Source organism: Nannospalax galili, unplaced genomic scaffold (genome assembly GCF_000622305.1).
Source record: "Nannospalax galili isolate Female #2095 unplaced genomic scaffold, S.galili_v1.0 scaffold324, whole genome shotgun sequence".
Taxonomy (NCBI): Eukaryota; Metazoa; Chordata; class Mammalia; order Rodentia; family Spalacidae; genus Nannospalax; species Nannospalax galili.
Window position 1 is genome coordinate 6,150,784 of NW_008353027.1, and position 24,806 is coordinate 6,175,589.

Genomic DNA, 24,806 nt, shown 5'->3' on the forward strand with positions numbered 1-24,806 from the left:
ATATACTGTTGCTCCTTTTAACTGTTTTGTTTGTTTGATTGGTTGGTTTTGGTTTCTTTTTGTTTTTTGAGACAGAGTGTCACTGTGTAGCTCTGGCTGGCCTGTAGACTGGGCTGTCTTTGCCTCCAGTTGCCTCCAGGGTGTTGGGATTAAAGGCCTAAACTCAGCCTCATGCTGTCTCTTAAGGGAATTCAAGGCTATGTGTGACACCAGCACTTGGGAGGCAGAGGTGGGCAGATCTCTGTGAGTTCAAAACCAGCCTGGTTTACATAGTGAGTTTTAGGTTAGCCAGGGCTACATAGTAAAACCCCTGTCTCAAACAAACAAACAAACAAAAAGATGGGAAATTCAAATGGACGGTAAGCATAAAATATATGCCCAAATATATTAATCAAGTAAATGTAGCTGGGATTACAGGCCTATTGCCACCATGTTGACTTATAATTTTCATTTTAATTGATTTTTTTTTTTTTTTTTTGGTCTTTCTGAGACAGGGTCTCCCTGTAGCCCCAGCTGTCCTGGAACTCACTATGTAGACCAGGGTGGCCTTGAACTCACAGAGATCTGTCTGCCTCTGCCTCCCGAGTGCTGGGACTACAGGCGTGCGCCACCACACCCAGCTTAATTGATTTTTAAAAAATATTATTATTATTATTCCATGTGTATGCGTGTATTGCCTGCATGTAGGTAAGTGCAACAGTGTCGTGCAATGCCTGTGGAGGACAGAAGAGACTGTCCGATCCCCTGGAACTGGAGTTACGGACAGTTGTTTAGCTGTCATGTGGGTGCTGGGATTCGAACCTGGGTCTTCTGTAAGAATAACCAGTGTTCTTAACCGCTGAGCCATCTCTCCAGCCCCATAATTTTCATTTTAAATGAATCAGTTGATCTGTTTTATCAACTACTGTCCTCTAAGTTTGATTAATATATTACTTTCCCAAACCTGATCACCTCTGAGGGAAACAATAAAAGCAAGTAGGCTGGACCGCCAGAGTCAGGCTCTGGAATCATGGCACACCTAATTAGACTAGTTAACTTTGAAAAGATTGACTTGATCTCTTTCACATTTTTCCAGTTTCAAGCACTTTAATCTTCTCACTCAACCTATCTCCTAAGCCCCCATCCTCAGGTTGTTGAGCAGTTCTGAAGAACATCCCAGACTGACTAATGCCGTCATCAGTTTATGGTTTCCAACTTCATTTGATCCTCTAATACACTTGAGAAATCCCTTATTTTATCCTCTCAACATTTGTACTTTACTCTTCCCAAGTAACCTCACTTCTTGCTGTAGGAAGAAAAGTTTAAAAAGCTGGGCATGCCTGCAGAACTTCTGACCAGCCACAGTCATGTAGGTCTCTGTAAGTCTGTCCACTTTCTGCCATTTAGGTCCATTTTTCAATTCTTTTATGAATGAGACTAAGAACCCTCTAGGGGACCCTCTTTCTCCCCGTTTCAGTACAGGCCAAAACTGTGGACATATGGTGCCTTACTTTAAAAGACAAAATGACCTACAGTAACAGTATGTGAAGGTACTTTGCAATGATAGACTGGCATTATCCTTTGAAATATTCTGTAAAAAAAATCATTTTGTACCCTTTGTGTGTTCAGAATGTAGCATTATCAGACACCCTCAAAAAAATTAAATTAAAAAGCTGGGCATGGTGGCACACACCTGTAATCCAAGCACTTGGGAGGTAGAGGCAGGAAGATCAGGAATTCAAGGTCATCTTCAGCTGCATAAGGAGTTGAAGGGCCACCCTGAGCTACATGATACCCTTGAGCTGGCTCGGTAGGTAAAGTACTTGCTGTGTAAGCTTGATGACCCTGGGACCCACATAAAGGTGCAAGGAGAGGTGTAAGGAAAGAACCACCTCCACAAATTTGTCCTCTGATCTCCACATGCCTGCTGTGGTACATGTACACATGCACAAACATCACATCACATCACACACACACACACACACACACACAATAATAATAATAATAAAACAAAATAAAATAAACAGGTAAGTAGAAAGGAAAGTAAAAGCATAAGGTTCATCACATCCCTCCTTTACCACTGAAAGACTATTTACAGCATGAGTTATTCCCTGAGCATCTCAGACTATGAGGCCAGCCCAGGCCATGTGAGTCTTGAAAATCTGAGCATTTTTTATTATAGTATTGCAAAAATGATAAGCACCGTAGTTTGTACAGTAGTAAAACATTTTGTTTTACAGTGTTTAACTTGTCCTCTGCTGTCAAATTGTGGGAATTCAGTCGTTCACTATTATAATGCTACAATGAGTAACCTGGAATGTGCCAGTCATTACACATATTGGGTATGTTTGTAGGATAAATTTGTGTACATGGAATTACTGAGCCAAAGATAGGTTTATAGATTTATAACTTTGAGAGACCCTATAAAATCTTTCTCTAGTTGACACTGATATAGCAACGTGTGGAAATGCATGCAATCAAATGTTTTTATCTTTACTACTCTGAATGGCATTCTGATTTAAATATTTTTATTTCAAATGCAACTGAACATCTTTTCATAAATTGATTAATCATTTTGATTCCTTTTTCCTGTGTGTGATCACAAATTCTTTTCCTTTTTTTTTTTTTTTTTTTTGAGACAGGGTATTACTATGTAGTTCTTGCTAGCCTGGAACTTGCTATGTAGTTCAGTCTGGCCTCCTCACACTCACAGAGATCTTCCTGCCTCTACCTTCCAAGTGCTAAGATTAAAAGTGTGAACCACCACACTTGGCCCTTAGTTTAATTTTTGATCCTGCTAATGATGATTTTTACCACTTAATTAGTTTATATAGTTGAATTTATCACTGCTATCTTTTATAGCTTCTGAATTGTTAAAGAGGGCAAGGAAGACACCTAGAAAGGCCATTACTATTGCAATACCAATGTCGAAGTGGTCTCAAACTCAAAGATAGCAATGGTAAATAAGTGGGAATTCACAGTCAAGGAACCAGAGGAGGTTGTCAGTATATTGATTTTTCTTTTCTTTTCTTTTCTTTTTTTTTTTAATCGGCTTGAGAGAGGGTCTCCCTATAGCCCCAGTTGGCCTGGAACTCACTATATAGATCAGGCTGGCCTCCAACTCACAGAGATCATCTGTCTCTGCCTCCCAAGTGCTGGGATTAAAGGCGTGTCCCACCATGCCCAGCCAAGCTCCAAGCTATTGAAATTCTTGCTAAATGGAGCTAACAAGTTTCTTGCTAAAGTCAAACTAAGGACTTTAGCATTATAAGGACTGGTGAAATTGATCAGATATCAAAGATGAGGATTCTCTCTTGACTGACTTAGCAACTAGTTTCCATCCAGCATGGAAGGCTGAGATATAGACCAGCAGAGACAAGAGCTCAAGATGTGAGGGAGATCTGCGTGTGACAGCTCTCACTCCATTGATTTCCATTTGGCTGATCTGGCTGGCTAGGCTGATGTCACTTTCCTCCCTCGTTGCTCCCTCAGTGCCACCCTCCTGAAGTTGCATGTTTGGTGGAAGAGAATGACCTTCCCTGATTGAGAAGAAGGACCTTTCTTCTATCAACAATATGTGATTAGCTGGGCTCCATGTTAGAACCACCAAATAAGCTCACAAGAGAGCTCGGAGGGACCTAACTGGAGTTTATTCACGTTGTCTTTTCCAATAGTGTTAGGGCCCAAAGAATAACCCCCTAAATGGTGACTTTAAAGCAGCACTCTCAAGGTTCTCTCTGACTTGCCCCACCCCCATCTCCTAATCTCTCCCAAAGCAGAGTCTGAAGTTTCTTTTCCAGAAGGAATGTAATTATTAGGAAATCTCATTTAAAAGGAAAGATAAACCACTAGAGAAAGAAGAGGCTAAAGGTCTCTTTCTGTAAGGGCAGTTCTAAGATTTTTACCTGAGAGACTTGACCTATATAGAACTACCTTTTGGGACTAGAGAGATGGCTCAGTGGTTTAAGAGCACTTGTTCTTCCAGAAGACCTGAGGTCGTTCCCAGCACCCATATCAGGCAGCACGCAATCGCCTGTAACTCCAGGGAATCAAGTGCCCTCTTCTAACCTCTTTGGGCACACACACACACACACATATAAATTTTTTTTTTTTTGTCTTTTTGAGTCAGGGTCTCCTGGTATCCGCCTGGAACTCACTATGTAGACCAGGCTAGCCTTGGATTTAGAGAGGTCTGCCTGCCTCAGCCTTGTACGTACTGGCCTTTGATCCCAGCACTCCCTAGACTGAGGTTAGTCTGGCCTACATAGTGAGTTCCAGGCTAGCTGGGGCTACTAGAAGACCCTGTCTCAAAACAAAACAAACCCTTTAAGGGAGGTTATGGAGGGGAGGCAGCACATGCCAAGAATCTCAGAACTTGGAGGTTGAGGCAGGAGGATGAGTTTGAGGCCAGTCTAGGCATACATAGTGAGACCTATCTCAAGAAAAAAAAAGGAAGCTGGGCGTGGCGGCTCACATCTTTCTTTAGTCCCAGCACTCAGGAGGCAGAGGCAGGCAGATCTCTTGAGTTCAAGGCCAGCCTGGTCTACATAGTGAGTTGCAGGTCAGCTGGGGCTGCAGGGAGACCCTGTTCCAAAAAGACCAAAAAAAGTATAAAGAAAAAGAAAAGGAGGGCAGATATATTTAATTGATGAGGTGCAAGGGCGGGGTTCACTTTAGGAACAGTGGTTCTATAATCTGAATAACAGTGTCCTCTCTAGAACTTTTGGATAGTTTTTGTCATTTATATAACAAATATGTGTTAAGCAGACTAAGGCTGGAGTGTGAGTGGGCAACACAGGGAAGGGAGATAGCAAACAGTTTGGTCACAGGGACAGAAAAATGACCAAGCCATAATGCCAGCACTCTGGAGGTGGAAGCAAGAGGATCAGGAGTTTAAGGACAGTCTTGGGTATATAGTGAGTTGGAGGCCATCCTGAGCTACAGGAGACCCTGTTTCAAAACATCACAACAACAAAGTCATGTGGACAGTGATAGGAGCCATACAGTACAGTCATGGGGAAGGGTTTCAGAAATAAGACATTGTGAAACAGAAACACGAAGTTGGTATGGATTGTTTTGTTTTGCTTTTGGGTGCTAGGGATTAAACTTAGATCCTTTTATAAGCTAAACACTTTACCACTGAGCTATTCCCTACCCCTAGAATTGGTGTTTGACAGGCAAATTGCCCATGATTTGGGTGTGCCTGTGTGATGGAGATGCATTCCAAAGATAGGGGTAAAGAAAGATGGTCCACAAGAAAGAAAGGGGATGGCCTATCTCAGGAACTACTCATGCCTTTAGTCCCAGCACTCAGGAGGCAGAGGCAGGCAGATCCCTGTGAGTTCAAGGCCCGCCTGGTCTACAGAGTGAGTTTCAGGCCAGCTGGGGCTAGAGGGAGACCCTGTCTGAAAATGACCACAAAAAAAAAAGAAAGAAGATGACTCTGGTAGAACTAACATGGTAATAGTGGGAAAACAGAGTATTTAATAGGCTTGAGAAACATACATACTGTTTCTCTGACTTAAACTAAAGGAGCTGGGCATGGTGGTACACACCTTTAATCCCAGACCTGGGAGACCCTATTTCAAAAACAAAATAAAGCGACTAAAGAAGGTACAGCTGAGAACTGCTTGGAGCAGAAGGATGTGGGTATGCCATGTCAGAAGAGGGCAGGATTCTTTGAACACCGGAGCACCTATCCGGTAACTCCCTATGGATTTGTGTCCGTATATGTTAGCTTTCTGTTGTGACAAAATGCCCAAGGTCAATTTGAAAGGGAAAAGTCTTGCTTTAGCTCATGGTTTGGAGGTTCAGCTGAGGGTTCAGCCTCTTTGATTTGGATCCATGACAGTACAGCACATCATGGTGGAAGTGCATGGCAGATGAGACCTGCTTGCTCTTGGTATCCAAGAAAGAGGAAGGAGCCAGGGTCTCAATTTTGCCTTCAGATCCATGCCTCTGAAAGCTTTACTTCCTTTTCCTAGGCCTCACTTCCTTAAAGCATTTGCTACCTCCTAATAGTAGCATAAGCTAGCAAACCAGCCTTTAATACATGAACCTGTCAGGGAAGTTTCAGATCTAAACTATAGCAGAATGTTGTCATGAAAGCCTGTTAGATAAAAATTTACCAGAGACTAGCATTCAGGAGGCTCAAGAGTCTGAGGCTAGCATGGACTACCTGAAACCATGTCTCAAAACACCATGCCAGGGCCAGAGAAATCACTCAGGGGGTAAAGGTGCTTGCCACCAAGTCTGACAACCTGAGTTTGACAACATGGTGGAAAGAGAGAACTCCTGAAAGTTGTCTTCTGACTTCCACACATATACCATGGCACACATGCACACTCCCCCCACCCCCCAAAATAAATAAATGAATGTAATAAAATAAACCAAACAGCAAAGGCAACAAAAATTATAGGAGCACATTATTTTGGACTAAGTTCATGCAGTAGGCCCCTCTCAAAACAGGCTAAAATAAAAAAATGGAGTCATTCATTCTAAAGTACTGTGCCACCAACTGAAATATAACTGTTCATCTGACTTTCTGAGGAGTTAGGAGAAAGGCAGAATGATGCATAGCTATAATTCCAGTACTTGGGAGACTGAGGCAGGCATATTGCAAGTTCAAGGCCAGTCTGAACTACATATTGAGTTTGAGGCCAACCTGGGGTACACAGTTGAGACCCCTATCTTTTTTTTTTTTTTTTCGGTCTTTTTGAAACAGGGTCTCTCCCTGTAGCTCCAGCTGGCCTGGAACTCACAACTGTGTAGACCAGGCTGATCTTAAACTCACAGAGATCTGCCTGCCTCTGCCTCCAAAGTAATGGTACTAAAGGTGTGCACCACCATACCCCCACCCAGGCCTTTTTCCTTTTTTTTTTTTTTTCCTTGTTGGAGATACATTAAAACACTCAGATTAAAAACTAAAAAGGGGGCCGGGTGTGGTGGTGCATGCCTTTAGTCCCAGCACTTGGGAGGCAGAGGCAGGGGGATCTCTGTGAGTTCAAGGCCAGTCTGGTCTGCATAGTGAGTTCCAGGTCAGCTGGGGCTACAGGGGGATCCTGTCTCAAAAAGACCAAAAAACAAACAGCTAACCAAAAGAAAGGAAAAAAAAACAGGAAAAAAAAACCCCTCCTCTTTTCTGCTCATTGGAACATTTATTCTGTTCTGGGGAATGAAGTACTGACTGAAAATAGAAAAGAAAGTCAGTCAAGATCTCTAGGGACAAAGAGATGACTCAACAGATAAAAGTGCTTGCTGTGCAAGCCTGATGATATGAGTTTGAGTCCTGGAACCCATTTAAAGGTGAAAGGAGAGAGCCAGCTCCACAAAGTTGTCCTCTGACCTCCACAAACATACCCAAAGTACAGCACCCCCCACATCATACACAATAATGAATAAAATAAAGCTTAAACAAAGGTGGTTTTTTTGGGTCTTTTTGAGACAGGGTTTCTCTGTAGTCCCAGCTGGCTTAGCCCTCCCTATATAGACGAGACTGGCCTTGATCTCACAGAGATCCACCAGCCTCTGCCTTCCAAGCGCTGGGATTAATGGTACATGCCACCATGCCCAGCCTGCTATCTATAGTTTTAAGCTTGGTTTGATTATTTCTAATCCTGAAAGTGTTGGAACTAAATGTGTGTGCCACTATGCCTGGCATAGCAAAGGTCTTTGTTCTGGGCTGTGAATGTAGGTCAGTGATAGAGTGCATGCCTAGCATGTACAAGGCCCTAGATTTGCTCCTCAGCTCTACAAACAAAATCAAAAATAAAAACTTAAATCTTTACATTGTTGTCCCTGTTTTTGTCCCTGGAAAACACACTGCCCTGCATGCTAGGTTTAATTCTCAGTTGTATTTTTGAAGAAAGTTATTTTTTCATTTGGGAACACATCTTCATAGAATGTGTTTATCTAGAATTTGCGTGTAGGTAGTCTGACTACCTACCAAAGGCTAAGGTTTGATTCACTAAGTTGTCCATGGCTCCCAATATATAATTACTTCACCTGGAGTATGAAGTTATTAATATAATGTTGGCCAGTCAGCGGCTTAGCGGGTAAAAGTGCTTGCTACCAAGCCTAATCACCTATGGTTGATCCATGGGACCCCCATGGTGGAAGAGGAGAACCAATTCCCCCAAGTTGTCCTCTGACTTCCATGCACATAGTTGCATGTGTATGTATACACACACACTAAATAAATGCAATTTAAAACAGAAAAGAATATTGGCCACTCAGCATACCACATATTCATGTGGGCACCCAATGCAGTTTCTGTTTGTTGTAGTATTGAGTTTTCTAAATCATTTTTATTTCCTCTTACCCTCAATATTTACATCCTTTTTCCTGGTATTATCTTTCTATTACTTAGAATTAGGACACATGATTTTTTTTTTTTCTCCTTGCTGTGTTGCCATATCTTAGTTTGACTGTTAGAATACAGAGAGCTCTTGTGGTGGTTTGAATGAGACTGTCCCCCATAGGCTCCAAGTATTTGGATATTTTGTCCCTAGTTGGTGGTGCTGTTTTTGGAGGCTTTAGGAGGTATGGCCTTGGTACAGGAAGTACATCACTAAGGGCAGGCTTTGAGAATTCTTAAACCTTACTGGATTTCTAGTCTCTTACTAGTTCCTATGCCTGCTTGAAGATGTGAGTGCTTTGCTTTCTGTTCCAGCCACCTCTTACCACCATGCCTCCCCACCATGACACACTAATTCCCCTGGAACTGTAGCTTAAATATACTTTCTTCTATAAGTTGCCTTGGTCATTGTGTCTTATCAGAGCAACAAAAATGTAACTGATACAGCTCTGTATTGTCTTTCTTCCTCTGATATCACCAGTCCATTGTGCATAATACTAGAATGATTTGCATATTACAATTCCAGTATGTTTGGCTTTTATAGCCTGTGGCTAGAATTTTATATTTTATGTAAATCTTCTTAAGATGAAGATAATAGTATAAGCAAGTAAATTCTATTTAATCTAGGCTTGATAAAAGAAATGTACAAAACCCTTAGTAGTGTAGTAACTTTAGGCAAGTTACTTTTGTTTCCTTTTCCTTTTCTCCCTCCCTCTCTCCCTCTTTACCTTTTTCTTTCTCTCCTAATGTTCCTTTAAACAGAGTCTTAGTATATAGCTCAAACTTGTCATATAGCCTAGGCTGATCTCAGCCTTTTAAGTGCTGGGATTACAGACATGTAACACCATCCAGGCTGAGTCTGAATTTCTTCACATATAAAATGGGGACACTAAGCAGAGCATGGTGCCTCATGCCCATAACCTCAGCATTTGGGAGGCTGTGGGAGATTATGAGTTTGAGGCCAGCCTGGTCTGTAATATTAAGTTTGAGGCCAACTAGGACTATATAGCAATATCCTGTCTCAAAACACCAAAAATAAATAATATAAATAGGGATCTAGGGACATGGTTCAGTCATAAAGTGCTTACTGCATACGCAAGAACACCTGAGTTTGATCCTCAGCAACCACACAAAAGCCAGGCATGGCAGGATGGAACTATAACCCCAGTGTTGGAAAGGCAGAGGCAGGAAGATCCCTAAGGCTTTATTGGCCAGTCAGTCTAGCTAAATCATGAGCTCCAGGGTTAGTGAGAAACTCTGTCTCAAAAAACAAGGTGGGCCAGGCATGGTGGTACATGCTTTAATTCCAATACTGGAAAGACACGAAGGTGAATTTCTGTGAGATTCAGGACAGCCTGGTCTACATAGTAAGTTCTAGGCCAACTGGGGCTACAGAGAGACCCTGTCTCAAAAAAATAAAAATAAAACAAAAAAACAAAAAACACACACACAATAGAAGTGGAAAGTGATTGAAGAAAACACCCAGGGCTGGAGAGATGGCTCAGTGGATAAAGGCACTTGCTGCCAAGCCTGATGGTGACCTGAGTTGGATCCCTGGGACCCACATGGTGGAAGAAGTGATAGGTGCTCTTGTAAGAAACATTAAATGTTAGGCCTTTCTTTAAAGCCCTGTAAAACTTGAAACTTGGTTTAAGACAAAGAATTCTAATCTTTTAATCCTGCCATACCCTGTGAGACTTTTGCTTAAAGACAGTCCCTAAAGCATTTCTGAGCCTCATGGTCTGGGGCCCTGGAGCTCTTCTCCCTTCAAGCTGATTCTTTTAAAGTAGCCAACTGGGAAAGACTGTGAGGTTGGACCCAGCCAATGGGGAAAAGAGGTGGTGCTCTTGTGTTAGGGATAAAAGCCCACCAAGTTTCTGTGTCTAGTGTGTACTTGCTATATCTAACCATAAAAGTCATCCTTTTGCAAAAGTAAAATCTGCCTTGCTGAGTTACTTTTGCTTTGTGCATGTGCTCTTCGTGTGGTATTGATGGGGTTCTGGGACCTCAGAGTTTATTTCTGAACCTCCTCCAAATAAATGTTAAGAAAAGACAATACCCAGTATTGACTTTGGCCTCTACATGCAGATGTGCATGTGTGCACACACACTTACCCAAAATTAAATGAATACATAAATGAACAATGGAGATGCTAACTGTACCTAACAGGGTGTTGAAAGAGTTATTACTTACAAAGCATTTGGAACAGTGTCAGACACTGGGTATCTGTATAGAAGTCAACAAGAAATGGGCTTATTTATATGAAGAATATAGTTTTGAAAAATCACAAACTGAGGCCTGGGCTGCTGTGATAGTGAGTTGATGTTAGTGAAATTTAGTGGGATCGTAAGTAGAAGACAGTGACTAACGCACCTACATGAATCAACAGTGGAATAGAATGCTGCTTTCTTGAACAGTAGGAACCTGAGATTAAATGGGATAGAATGCCCAAATATCTTGATTTATTTACCATCATTTTAGGTTCAAAACATTAGTTTTTACATAGGCTTTTCAATGGAATGCAGTGCCAGTTAATGAGATCTTAAAATCACTTCCATATGGTTCATATTACCATAGCTTGCATTTAAGAAAGTCAAATTTTCCAAAATGTGGTTAGTTTCAAAGTAAATTTTTGATAAACCAACTTGAATACTGCATTGTGAATAACAAGGTTAAATAAAGGTTCTAATAAGACAAACAGTGACAATTTAAATAAATCAGATGTTTTTGTGGAAGATTACTCTGTGATTTTCTCCAATTATTCATGACATTTCACCCATTCATATTGTGATCTGCTTTAATAGTGGAAGAAAAAAAACCTTGTCTCCTTGTTTATTCTTTGTTCTCAAGGAGATAAGCTGTTTATAAAGATACGTTATTTGTTATTTAAATCACTTTTACTGAAGTTGTTTATTTCCTTGTTTCAGTTTCTAAAAATATTGCAACAATTGTAATGCTTCTTAGAGATGTCTATTCAATTCAGAGTGATTTGTACTGAAATTCTTTGCTAAATGGGCACAGGTGCTGATGTGTAGAATATACTAGAGTGAGTCAAAACTAATAAATGCTGAGAGAGGGGGAGCAGGAGAAAAAAAGGCGAAAGAGAGCTTGTGTCAAGTTTTGAAATCTGATTAGAAACATTTTAGACCTTTTAAAGGCTTAGATATTTGTAAAGGTCTAACTATAAATGACATTTCATAAATATTTAATAATAGTAATAATAATGATAATAATAAATTAGGTGTAACACTAAAACCATAAGCAGAAGGACTGCATAATTTAAATCCAGAAATCTACTTCTTAGAAAATGCCCTTTAATCACTTTGCAGACTTTCAAGATCATAATTATTACATAAAAGTAATTACATTAAAAGATAATTTACCTGGTCGTAAAGTATCAAATTAAAGCTTAAAAACACTACTTGTAAACAGAAATATATAAAGATTTATTTTTATTTTATGTGCATGAGTGTTTTGCTTGCATGTATGTATATGCATCACCTGCATGCTTGATGCTTATAGAGGCCAGAAGAGGGTGGTGGATTCCCTGGTACTAGAGTTGCAGACAGTTATGAGATACCATGTAGATTATGGGAACTGAACTCAGGTCTTCTGCAAGGGTAGCAAGTACTCTTAACTGTTGAGCCATCTCTCCAGCCCCCAGAAATTATATCAATTGTTGAGCAGCAAACATGAAATTATATCTCCAGCTTCTCTCTTTGCTAAGCATAAAATTACCTCTAAAATAAATTTCAGTGATTCTATACTAAAAAACCATATGGTAGTATATTGGACAAGTATATTGCATGTTTTACCTATTAATCTATAAACCTAAACTATGGTTTATCCCTAAGTAAGCAACAGGATTCATATATGAAATAAAAGCCAAGTGGATTTGCTATTATAAGGGACAGTTGATTATTTCCCAGAACTAAAGGTTCTAATTCCAGCTGGGTTGATTTGTCTAACAAAAAAATGAAGGCTGATACCATAATTTATGGTATGTATTCCTGCTGAGTGAGCCCTAGATACTGCAAACTTGGGACTGTGGATGCATATCTCTCCCTTTGAAGCTGATGAGAACTGCTTGGGCTAAGTGAGATACATGCTGGGAAAATTGGGCCCTTACAATTGGTGTGTGTAGACATTAGAGGGCTCATGACACTTCCCTGATCTGGCCCTCAGTTTTCTCCAGTCCTGGTTTTGACAGAAGATACTCAGCCTTGGAATGAACACTCCTTGAATTAGGTAATATCCATAACTAAAAATCATTCAGGGTTTATCATCCCAAGAGTTGGATTTGAGAACTTCTTCATTATCAGTAAAGTTGGATAAACAAAACTCACTTTGATTTAAATCTTATCTAAATCTACTCCCTTTGAAAAAACAAAACAAAAAAACCTCATCTGATTCCTTTGAAGTCTGAGCCAGCTCCTACAAATTCCCAGTGTAGTCACCTGGGGCAAGGAGTGCAAACAAGTGAGTTCATTTAGTTTTACAATGAGTTGTCAAGGCTCGCTGCAATTGGTGGACATTAGAAAAACACTCAGTTCTTTTTATTGCCTCACTGCATCCATTAGATATAAAACCCAGGAAAATTATAATGGCTATGATTATCAGAGAGCAGTAATCACTGTCCTATGTGGCATGGGCTACTTAAAAATTTTTTTATTGATTCTAGGAGAATTTCATACAGTGTATTTTGATCACATTTGGACCTCCTCTCCATAACCATCCTCACCCTACTACCCTCCAGTTTCACAACTTCTATTATTTTCTTTTTTTTTTTTTGGTCATTTTGAGAAAGGGTCTCCCTGTAGCCCCAGCTGTCCTGGAACTCACTATGTAGACCAGGCTGGCCTTGAACTCACAGAGATTCGCCTGCCTCTGCCTCCCAAGTGTTAGGATTAAAGGCGTGCACCACCACACCTGGCTATTTTCCTTTTTAAAGGCCTGTCAGGTCTGGTTTGTGAACCCCAAATGCTCTTGGATGTGGGTCTGTCTTTTGGAGTCTGGTCACCTGGGTGTCACATCCATAAAGAAAACTGACTCTCTCCCAGTAGCTATCAATTGTCAATAGATTCTCAGCTAGGGCTGGGGCTTCTTGCCCACCTCCCCCATCCATGCTAGGATTTTGTCTGGAATGAGGGTTTAAAGAAGAATGTCCCCCATAGGCCAGGCGTGGTGGCACATGCCTTTAGTCCCAGCACTTGGGAGGCAGAGGCAGGTGGATCTCTGTGAATTCGAGGCCAGCCTGGTCTACATAGTGAGTTCCAGGCCAGCTGGGGCTACAGGGAGACCCTGTCTCAAAAAGACAAAAAAAAAAAGAAGTAAAGGCAAGCCAGATATGGTGGCTTACACTCAGTACTAGAGGCTGAGGCAGGAGGAGCATCAAGAGTTTGAGGCCAGCTTGGGGTACATATTCAGTTTTAGCCTAGGTTGGGTTAGAGAGTGAGACCCTGTCTTTTTTTTTTTTTAAACAAAAACAAAACCAAGAGGTATACAAACTAAGCAGTTTTTAAGCAGTCCTGGTCAAGATATCAAAATGTGGTTGGCTCCAGTCTGCTCTTCAAGGTAGTCTGACAAGTTGTCAGAACTGCATGAAATCTCTTCCCACGTTCCTCCTTTTTTTGGAGGCACCGGCTTCAGCCTTTTTCTTCTCCTAGCATGAGATTCCTGGAGAAATTCTTCTGACTTACGGACTACTGTTTCAATAGTTTGATAGCTAAAGAAAAGGGCACAAGTGTCTCTTTTTATTTTCACTCCTGCCAGGATGTGAATCTAATTTGACAAAGTTGACAGAAAAAGTCCTCAAACTATTATGCTATGCTATACCTTTCTTTTCTTGTTTCTTTAGAAGCCCTCTTCTGGTGACCAACCGCCTGGCTTCCTGGAGTTCCTCCTAGTGTCTTCTGTTTCACACAACTGAAGCTTTTCTTTCTTCTTCCATATTCCAGCTAAATGTTTAGGTATTTCAGACTTGATACATGGCTGAAGGTTTTAAATTTTTTTAATTTAAATTTAATTGTTTAAAGATCTCATGTTCATGGCCCATGCTGGCCCAGAACTCACTATGTAGCTGAACTTCTAATCCTATTTCCACCTCCTAAGTTCTAGGAATGCAGGCCTGTGCTATTCTCCCAAACTGGTTTTGGGTATGAAATCGGGGTTTCATGCATGCTAGGCAAGCACTCTACCAACTGAGCTACATCTGCAACCCCTGAAAAAGTTCTTAGCTCTTGTTAAAGGTTAATTTTGTAGGAGCTGGAGAGATCATTCCATAGCCAAGAGGGCTTACCGCTCTTATAGAGGACCTGAGTTCAGTTCCCAGCACTCAAATATGGTGACTCACAACTGCCAGTAACTCCAGCTCCAGGGGTATCCATTGCTCACTATTGTATGTGCCTCCCCCAATATAAAATCTTTTTTTAAAAACAAGTTAAATCTTCCCAGAGGGTTCTCCTGACTTCCCTGCCATAGTGCCCCCTCCATGATCCCACTATTTGTCTCATTTCTTTGTCGTAGTTTTCATCCAGTCGCCAGCCTCAAATGCAGGCAGATCACTTAGACGGTCCCCTTTAGATGCACCATCCATGACTACTACAAACACTAATTGCCCATCTTGGGCCATTGGCGTTCAAAGCATGTGAGCACGCGCCATTTTGAAAATTGTTACTCAAATGCTAAAATTCTAAGCGGCAAGACCAGAGATAAGGTGGCCACTGGAAGCAAAACAAGTGAGGCTACCATATCGGAGTGACCGAAGTAACGACTCACCGGCCCACCTACATGCACGCTTACAAAGTTCAGGATTGTATATGGTGACTTGAGGGCCTAAAGAGAAGTCCAGTTTCCTCTTTGACCCTCAGGGCGGAGAATTGGCACGGTCTGGCTCGCAGTGGGGCGTGGCCACCCGCCCCTGTCCATCGAGCTCCGCCCAGCGCACCGCGCTGCATGTCGGGAGTCGTAGTTTCTTGGGCCCCGGAAGGCATGAAGGGCACTATGTACCCGCCTCTCTGCGGTGGAGGTCACCTTCCTTCTATGTTGCCTGGTTCTCATGCGGAGCCTCTTGTAGCGCGGCTGTTCCGCCGTGTCTTGTGGTTTTCAATAAAGTTTTCCTCTCTGTATGGAGCTCAAGATGGCGGCCTCCTGGTCGCCCTTGGTTACCCTGCGCTTGGCGGTGGGGAGCCGGCTGACAGGGCGATGTGTTGAGTGCAGGGCGCGGGCCGTCGCAATCCTACCTCCGGCCCCTGGCCCTGGGAAGCCCCTCTGGAAAGGTCAGTGATTAGTCCTCGAGCGGCCCGGGGGTCGCCTCACTCCCCGATCACTTCCAGCCACCCCCCTGGCTTCACAGGTTTCCTGAGCTGAGGGTCCCTGGAGAAGAGTTCGCGTCTCCTGACCTTTTTATTACGTGGCCATGAAGGAGCCCTAAGCACCCCAGGCAGCAGTGCAGCGTAACTAGCATTTGAGGTTCAGACCTCAAAGCCATAACAGAACCTTGTGTCGTTGGTTCCCAGACAGTAAAGACCCACGTGTGCGAGTGCAGGACTTGGCGAGATGGGGGATACAAGTATGAGATTCGTGTCTGGGGACCCTCCCACCTGCACCACCCTGGATCTTATGGGTGGCAAGGAGAGTAAAAGCCTCGCCTCGGACCCTTGCGAGCCCCCTCACCCGTGTCGCCCTCGCTCTCTGGATTCTGGGAATGCAGGTCTAGAAGCAGTTTCTGAGGAATCCGTTCAAATTCCTGGAAGCACCAATGGTGTTTCTTTTTCCTTTTTCTTTTTTGTCACTGGGCTTTCTTTTCATTCATTCACCTGTTGTGTGCTCATGAATGAGTGAATAATATTTTGATCAATTAAGGTCACGGGGTGCTGATTTGTTGTTTGTCTCGCTGTGCAGGCTGGCTTGGAACTTGAAATCCTTCAACCCCAGTCTCCTAGAAGTGCTGTTTTATTACCCTCTTTATATTCTTTAGTTAGGCTGCAGGTTACTCAAAGACAAGAATCTTTCCTTCATTTCCTCAGCATTTACGGCAGTGATTGATACCTAATGGGCAGATACGATTTTTGAATGAATGATGGGTACACTTGCTCTCCCTCATTTACAGTTAAGCTCTCCCAGTTCTCACCTCGAGTACCTCCCTAAATACCTTAATAAATCGATATATATATATATATATATATATATATATGGAATTGTGACCGAAGAGAGAGAGTTTTGAGATAGGGTTTCCCTGTAGCCCCAGCTGGGCTGGAACTTGCTATGTAGACCAGGCTGGACTTTGTCTCTGGAGTGCTGGGACTAAAGCGTGCCCCACCACTCCAGGCTTAATTGTTTTTTTTTTAACAAATTGACTCTCACTGACTGAAAATATAAGTCTTTGATCATTACTGTCAGTACAATGAAATTAATACTAGAACTATTAGTCTACTAACCTTAGACTTTTCTACAAAGATCAGCTTAATCTACCTAGTGTATAATCAAATATTTTGGTAGTGTAAGCTGTGGATTATAATATATTTTATTTTATTTTTAGAGTGGTCAATAGAGCTGAAGATTTAGCTTAATGATAGCGACTCTACAAACAAAACGCCTCATGTTTCAGTTAAAATAGTATTCTATTCTGTACAGGTACCATAATTTATGAAAATTAATTTGAGATTTAAGGAACATCATTGCAACAACATAGATGTTATATTGAATGCTTACTCTGTCATACAATATACTAAGTGCTTTCTACATACATTTATTCAATTAATAATCATTATCCTCATTTTGGGGATTATGAACCCAAAATTGCTGGGTGTGGTGGCACATGCCTTTAGTCTCAGTACTCCAGAGGCAGAGGCAGGAGGATCTCTTTGAGATTGAGGCCAACCTGGTCTACATAGCAGGTTCCTGGGGCTACAGGCAGACCCTGTATCAAAACAAACAAACAGGCAAACAAGCAAAAAAGAATGAATAGAAAATTGCAGGTTATGTGTAGTGAGTGGTGGAATTTGTGAGTTCAAGTAAAGGCTATCTTTGGACTTGTATCTTACCCCAAGCTCATTTTGCTATTCTGTGCTAATACTGCTTCCTGTATGCAAAATTTACCCAGTTTGGGATATTAAGATTTCATGGAAATGGGCCAGGCATGGTGGGGTAGTGCACACCTTTAATCCCAGTACTGGGGAGGCAGAGGCAGGTGGATCTCTGTGAGTTCAAGGCCAGCGTGGTAGAGCCCAATTTAATTGTAAATTAAAATAGAAAAATTGTAAAAATGGAGGTCAGCAAGATGGCTCAGTTGGCAAAGGCTAAGTCTTACAACCTGAGTTTGATCCCCACGACCCACCCACATGGCAGGAGAGAACCAATTTTGGCAAGTTGTCCTCTGACCCCCCCCATGCTTTGCTGTGTTGGGTACACACACACACACACACACACACACACACACACACACACACAAATAAATATAATAAAAAATAATTTAAAACTGTTCCCTTTTCTAAATAAAAGGAATATTTGATCAGTAGGGTCTGGTTTACAGGCTGATTTTCTGTCTTTTTCTTTTGTTGTGGGGGTGGAGTCATTTAGCATTCATATTTCTGTTTTATCAATTTCTTTTCTTATTTGAAGTTTTATTTAGTACCATATAATGTGAATGAAATATTGACTTAAACAAAAGAAGGAAATGGGGGTAAAGGAAAAGAATGGGAGGAAGGGAAGGATCTATCATCTGTCTGTCTGTCTGTCTGTCTGTCTATCTGTAGTTTGGCAGTACTCAGCATCTCATGTGTGTTAAGCAGTTGCTCTATCAATGAGCTATATATTTAGTCTTTTAGTTTTTTTCCCTTTTTTGTTTGGAGGTAGGGTCTTACTAAGTAAGACTGATCTTGATTGAATTTGCTCTATAGTTCAGGCAGGACTTGAACCTGTGATCTTCCTTCCCCAACCTCCCAAGTAGCTAGAATTATAGATCTGCACCACCAGGTCAAGATGAGCATGTCCTTAATTTTATTTTTATGCCTTTATGTTACTTTAATGCCAGTCCTGACTCAGCCATTTTGTAAACTGGAACTATACCAAGTTTATGGGTCCTGAAATGCTGTTCACCCAGTGCCTCAGGAAGTAGAGAATTATGAATTTTATTTGCAATATTTGTATGTTCATTAGATTATTAAACAAAGATGGATTTTGGTATTTTATGTAATTTAGGCTCTCTTTTGATTTCACTACCTGTTTTCTTTTAGGCTAAACAGATCTTCATGTAATGAACAAGTATTTAACCTCGTGGCAGTTAAGGGAAGAATTTTAGAAAAAAATCTCAGTGACTAGCTTGGTATGGGGGCTGAGGCTTATAATCCTAGTACTTGTTGGCTGAGACAAAAGGGTCACTGCAAGTTCAAGTTCAGCCTGGGCTACACGACATGATCCCATCTCAAAAAAAAAAACAAAACAGCAGTAACAACAACAACAAAGCAATCACATTAACCAAGGTTTGGGTACAAATGACTGAAAATTGTGTAAATGCAATTGGGCCTTCTTTCTGAATAGCCCCAGTTGCCCATAGTCTTGGAAGGGAGGTAGGATTGTGAGTGCTAACATTTTAGAGCAAAATATTGGCTGAGACTTAAAAAAAATTTTTTTTTCCTATTGTTTCTAAATTTTAGGTTTTTTCAAAACAGGGTCCTGACAGGAGCCAGCCTGAAACTTGCTCTGTAGTCCACCGGGCTGGCCTCAAACTTGAAGTCTTTCTGCCTTGGCCTCCCAGGTGCAGTTACAGACATGAGCCACCAGTCCCAGCTGAGCCCTTTCTATATTCTAGGCAGACTGTTAGCAGACTTTCTATATTCTAGGCAGACTGTTCTTTCTGTCTCACAATTTTTTTTTGTTGTTTTGTCAGCAAAGTGTGGAGAGAACAGTGTATGACCCTTATTAGAGTTTATGGTTTCTAAGAGAAGCAGCCAGACATGAAGCTGGATGGTGGGCTGCCATCTGCTTTGGGAGAGCCCTTTACGCTAAGGGAGCTGTCTAAGCTGGAGCCTGGTCGGCTTATCTAGTGTCACTCCCTTAAAGAAGACCAACTCTCCCTTACCCAGCAGTGATCATCTGCCACTAGTTCCTCCACTAAGATTGTGGCTTCTTTGTCATATCCCCAGATCTATGCTGGCTTTTGTCTGGTTTGAGTTTCCATGGGTCTTTTGCATGTTGTCACCATTGCTGTAAGTTCATATGAGCAAGTTCTCAGAAACTTGGAAAACTCTCTTTCCTTGGGGTCATCCACCACCCCTGGCTCTTACAGTCTTTCTGCCCCCTCTTCTGCAGTGGTCCCTGAGCCCTGGGTGGGTAATGTTTAATGTGAGAGTCTGATCCAGGGACACACACTCTGCAGTCTCTTATTCTCTGCCTTTTGGCCAGTTGTGACTTTCTGTGTTGATCACCTTCTGTTGAGTGAGGAAGCTTCACTGGTGAGAGTTGAGAGATGCATTAGTATTTTCTCTAGCCCCTGTTCCGCTATGTTCCATAAGCCTTAGGTGTAGAGGTTCCATTGTAAATGTGTCACTTAGGACTGGGTATCTCACAGATACTTATTCTCTGTGTTTGATCAACTGTGGAACTCTGTAATAGTCTCCATCTGTTGCAAAAAGAAGATTCTTTGTTGAGTGATGACAGGTGTACTTGTCTATAAATATAAGGACCCATATTTAGCATATAGTAAGAAATTATATTTTTCTAGGGATGTGACAGATGTAGGGTTTTCTCTAGGATCTGATTGCTCCAGAACACATGAGTTCCCTCCCATTGAGCAGGCTTTAAGTCTAATTAGATACCCCCAAGATAAAAGCACCACTACTGCACCAATAGAGATAGTTTGCTGTGCTGGTCATTGTTGCGGTTATTAGGCTTTAAAGCTGGGATTGGACCATTGATTAATTTTCTCCCTTGGTAGCTTGCATAGTATCCTCCAGAACTATGAGAGCTAATCTTCAGGGAGGAGGCTTCCAGGTCTGTTCCAACTCGATTGCTCCAAGTCCTGTGTTGGAAGTATGTCTTGTCTTTAGCATAGGGTGTTCAAGTTCTGGCAGGCAGTCAAGGGCTGTAGCAATAGCCTGTGTTATTTTGGAAGTCTCTTGGACTATCCTGGCCAACATCCCAAAGGGAGATTTCTCCTGTCACTATGTTTCTTGTTATGTAGCCTTTAGCTATACAGATGCACTTATGTACAGATATTAGATGTGCGTTTTTCAACAAGCTTTGGAACTAATATATTTCCCTTTTTCTATACCACCTAAACATTATTTATCACTCCTTTCTTTCTCCCTGTCCCTTAAACTACCCTTATTTTCCCCATTTCCTCCTTGATAATACCTGTCTCCTATGATCCCCCCCCCGTGCTTCTTCCCCTTTACTCCCATAGTTTCTCGTATAATACTCCCTCCTCCCTTTCCAGTTAAATACCCCCATTTTCCCCATTTCCCCTTTAGTGATACCTGTCTCCTACTATCTCCCTCTCTCAGACTCCCTCTTTCCTTTTACCTTCATGGTTTCTTTCCATTTCCTGTCTCCTGCGGTTATACCAGAACGTATATACTCACACATAAGGATTTGGTACTAGGATCCACAAATGAAAGAGAACATACGTTGCTTGTTTTTATGAGTCTTTGTTACTTCACTTAGTATAACAGTTTCTAGTTTCATCCATTTGCCTACAAATTTTATGATTTCGTCTTTCTTTATCACTGAGTAGAACTCCATTGTGTAAATAAATGTACCACATTTTCATTGTCCAGTCATCAGTTGAGGGACATTTAAGTTGTTTCCATCTCTTAGCTATTGTGAAAAGAACAGCAACAAACATGGATGTACAAGTGTCTCTGAAGGAGGATGAGTCTTTTGGGTATATGCCAAGGATTAAAGGTGTGTGCCACTACGCCTGGCTTATTTTGAGTTTTTTAAGAGTGCTCCACACTGCTTTCCGTAGTGGTTGCACCAGTGTGTAATCCCACCAGCAGTGAATGAGTTTTCCTCTTTCTCCACATCCTCACCAGCATTTGGTGTCATTTATTATCTTGATCTTAGCTATTTTGACTGAGGTAAGATGAAATCTTTGCATTTCTCCAACTACTAAAGATGTTGAACACTTTTAAAAGATGTTTCTCAGCCATTTTTATTACTTCTTTTGAGAACTCTCTGTTCAGATCCATAGCCCATCTTTTAATTGAGTCATTTGTTTTCTTGATTCTTTGTTTTTTGAGTTTTTATTATATTCTGGATATTAATTCTCTGTCAAGTGTGTAGCTGGTGAAGATTTTCTCCCACTCTGTGGGTTTCCTCTTCATTTCATTGGTTATTTCCTTTTCTGCAAAGACATTTCTTAGTTTGATGAGGTCCTACTTACTGATTGTTGACTTTAATTTCTCAGCAAAACTGTTAGAAAGTTCTTTCCTGCACCTATTTAGGATACTGCCAATGTTTTCTAAGAGTTTCAGAGTTTCAGGTTTCACATTGATGTCTTTGATCCATTGGGTTAACTTTTGTGCAAGGTGAAAAATAAGGATCTAGTTTCATTCTTCCACAGGTGGAGATCCAAATTGCCAGCACCATTTGTTAAAGATGCTCTTTCCTCCAGTGTGTGTTCTTGATCTCTTTGTCAAATATCAGGTGGCTGAAATTGCATGCACTCATGTTTGGGTCTTCTATTTTGTTCCATGGATCTACAAGTCTGTTTTTGTGTCAATACCATGTTGTTTTTTTTTGTTTGTTTTGTTTTTTAAAATTTTTTATTTATGGGCTGGAAAGATGGCTCAGCAGCTAGGAGCACTAGCTGTTCTTGCAGAAGACCTGGGTTTGAATCCCAGCAGCCACATGGTGGCTAACAGCCATCTTAACAACCATCTAACTCCAGTTCCAGGGGATCTAACACCCTCTTCTGTCCTTCGTGGGCACTGCATGACGTAGGTGCAGTTGCATACATGTAGGCAATACCCTCATAAAATAAAAATAAATAAAAAATTATAGCTTTAATTATATTGAGGTATGTTCCTTTCAGTCCAATTCCCTCTAGGACTTTTTTTTCTTTAACTACTTTTATTGATTTTGTGTGTGTGTGTGTGTGTGTGTGTGTGTGTGTGTATGTGTGTTTGTATTTCATACAGAACATCGCAAACAATCTTAATCATCTTTATATCCCAATCCCAAATGGAATCCTCCCACAGCAGCCCCCTCCACCCACTGGAGCCCATATACTCTGGCATCCCTGTTAACTGCCCACTGTGTTGTCAATGCCCCCATCTATTCCCCAGTGCAAGTCCATTCACTGAGTCTAGTCAGCCTATTTAGAGTCCCTTCTTTTATGAAGATCAGCTCTTCTTCATCCAGCAACAATCAGTTGCCAACATTCCTTTACATAAGATTGGGGTTTGCTGTTCATTTTCCCAGTTCTATACTGGGTTACTGTCTGCCTGAGTTTGCATGGGACTTGTGTAGGCTAACATAGAATCATATGAAAGGTTCCCAGGAGCTTGTAGTACTCTGTTTCCATATGGTCATGCCCATCTTCCCTGGCTCTTACAATCTCTCTGTTCCCTCTTCCATGATGCTCCCTGAGCCTTGGGTGGATGAAGGGCTCCTGTCTGAGAACCATTAATTAGCAGACTCTTGATCTGCACACTTTGGCCATTTGTGACCTTTTGTGTTCCTGGCCCTCTGCTACATGAGGGAGCTTCATTATTGAGAACCCTCTAGGACTTTTTAACATAAGTGTATGCTGGATTTTGTCAGTGGCCTTTTCTGCATGTATTGAGATTGATCATGTGATTCTTGTCTTAAGTCCATTTATATGATTTATTACATTTATTGACTTACATATATTGAACCATCCTTGTAGCTATGGAAAAAAGCTGACTTGATCATGCTGGATGATCTTTTTGATGTGTCTTATGCAGTTTGTGAGAGTGTATGCCATGTGTGTGTAAATACCCAAGGAGGCCAGAAGAGGGTGGCAGATCCATTAGAGCTGCAGTAACAGGAGGTTCTGAGCTGCCAGACATGGGTGCTGGGAATGGAACTGAAGTCCTCTGGAAGAGCAACTAGAACTCTTAATGACTGAGCCAGCTTTCTCGTCCCTGAGATTCAGTTTTGAGATTGTTAAATCTGAGATGCTTGTGATGGTGCTAAGCAAATGAGCCCAGTCAATCGTAGGAGCTGAGACTAAGGAAGACAATAGGAAATTGAGAACCAGGAGAATGGAGAACTGGGCAGATTTGTAGAGTAAAAAGTAGGAAAACGGAGGCCCAGTCCTTGAGGAAAACTCACATTTTATTGTAAGAAGGGGACCCCCTAGCAGAGCAGGATGCAGGAGAACTAGGAGAGATGCCAAAGTAGAGGGTATCTTTGGGTTTTCCAGAATGGAAAAATGGCTAAAACTGCTTTATTTAAGCTAGCATAAGATTTTTTTTTATTGCAAGATAATATGAAGGTTGCATTTCATGATTTATTTTCATTATAGCACCTTTCTGAAGCAGATATTATATTTTTGTGTGTTGTTATTAAGTGATAACTTCTGTTTGCCCTTAACTCATAATCTCATCTTCAGTACATGTAGATAAGAGATCGCTCCCAATTAAGTACAGTATTAGTAGAACTAAGCCCTGCTCCACCATATGAATTGGTAGAACTATTAGTAGTATAGATGAGTAGTTAAGAAAGTATTGTTTGGACTTATTTCTTTTGTATACATGCATGTGTATCTATACGTAGGTACACGTGTGTGTGCATGAATGTGGAAGCCAGAGGTCAACCTTGGATGTCATTTCTCAAGAGCTGTCTACCATTTTTTTCTTTTTTGAGACAGGGTCTCCCTGTAGCCCCAGCTGGCCTAGAACTCACTATGTAGAGCATGCTGGCCCAATTTCACAGAGATCTGTCTGCCTCTGCCTCCTGAGTGCTGGGATTAAAGGTATGTGCCACTACACCCAGCTCTCACCTGTTTCTTTGAGAGTCTCACACTGGGATCTGGGGCTCCTGGTTAGGCTGGGCTGGCTGGTCAGCAACCCCTCGGGATCTGCCTGTTTCCTCCTCAGCACTGGGATTATAAGTAAGCACCTCCTCACCAGACTTATTATGTGGGTGCTGGGGATCAAAGTCAGGTCCTTATGCTTGGGTGATAAACCCTTTACTGACTAAGCTAGCCCCATGAATTTACTTCTTTTTATTTTTAATGAATTTTTTTAGAAGAAGCATTTCATTACAACAGCATTGACATATTCAATAACAATTTTCTGAGCTAAGATGTATCTTTTTCAAAATTGGCTGTAAATTTTTAGGTTTACAGTTGAATTATTACAGTTATACAATATTGTACTCAGTATAAACCCTATAAGACATAACATTAAATGAGGTTTTAACCTTTAAAAAAGATCTCCATTTCATTGTTAAATCTACCTGATGACTTTATATCCATGCTCAGATGCCAACGAGCTCAGAA

General features: G+C 41.4%; 1 protein-coding gene across 2 annotated transcripts in view; it reads left to right on the top strand.

The window, feature by feature from the left end:
- The first annotated feature begins 15,318 nt into the window (after positions 1 to 15,318).
- Positions 15,319 to 24,806, top strand: part of LOC103747775 (AFG1-like ATPase) — a 167,351-nt gene continuing 157,863 nt past the window's right edge. Inside the window, exon 1 of one of the 2 annotated variants that reach the window (XM_008850318.1) lies at positions 15,319 to 15,612. In XM_008850318.1, the coding sequence (XP_008848540.1) occupies positions 15,462 to 15,612 (151 nt within the window). In that variant the 5' untranslated portion in view covers positions 15,319 to 15,461. The remainder of the gene's footprint in view (positions 15,613 to 24,806) is intronic. The other variant, XM_008850319.2, reaches the window with a different exon arrangement.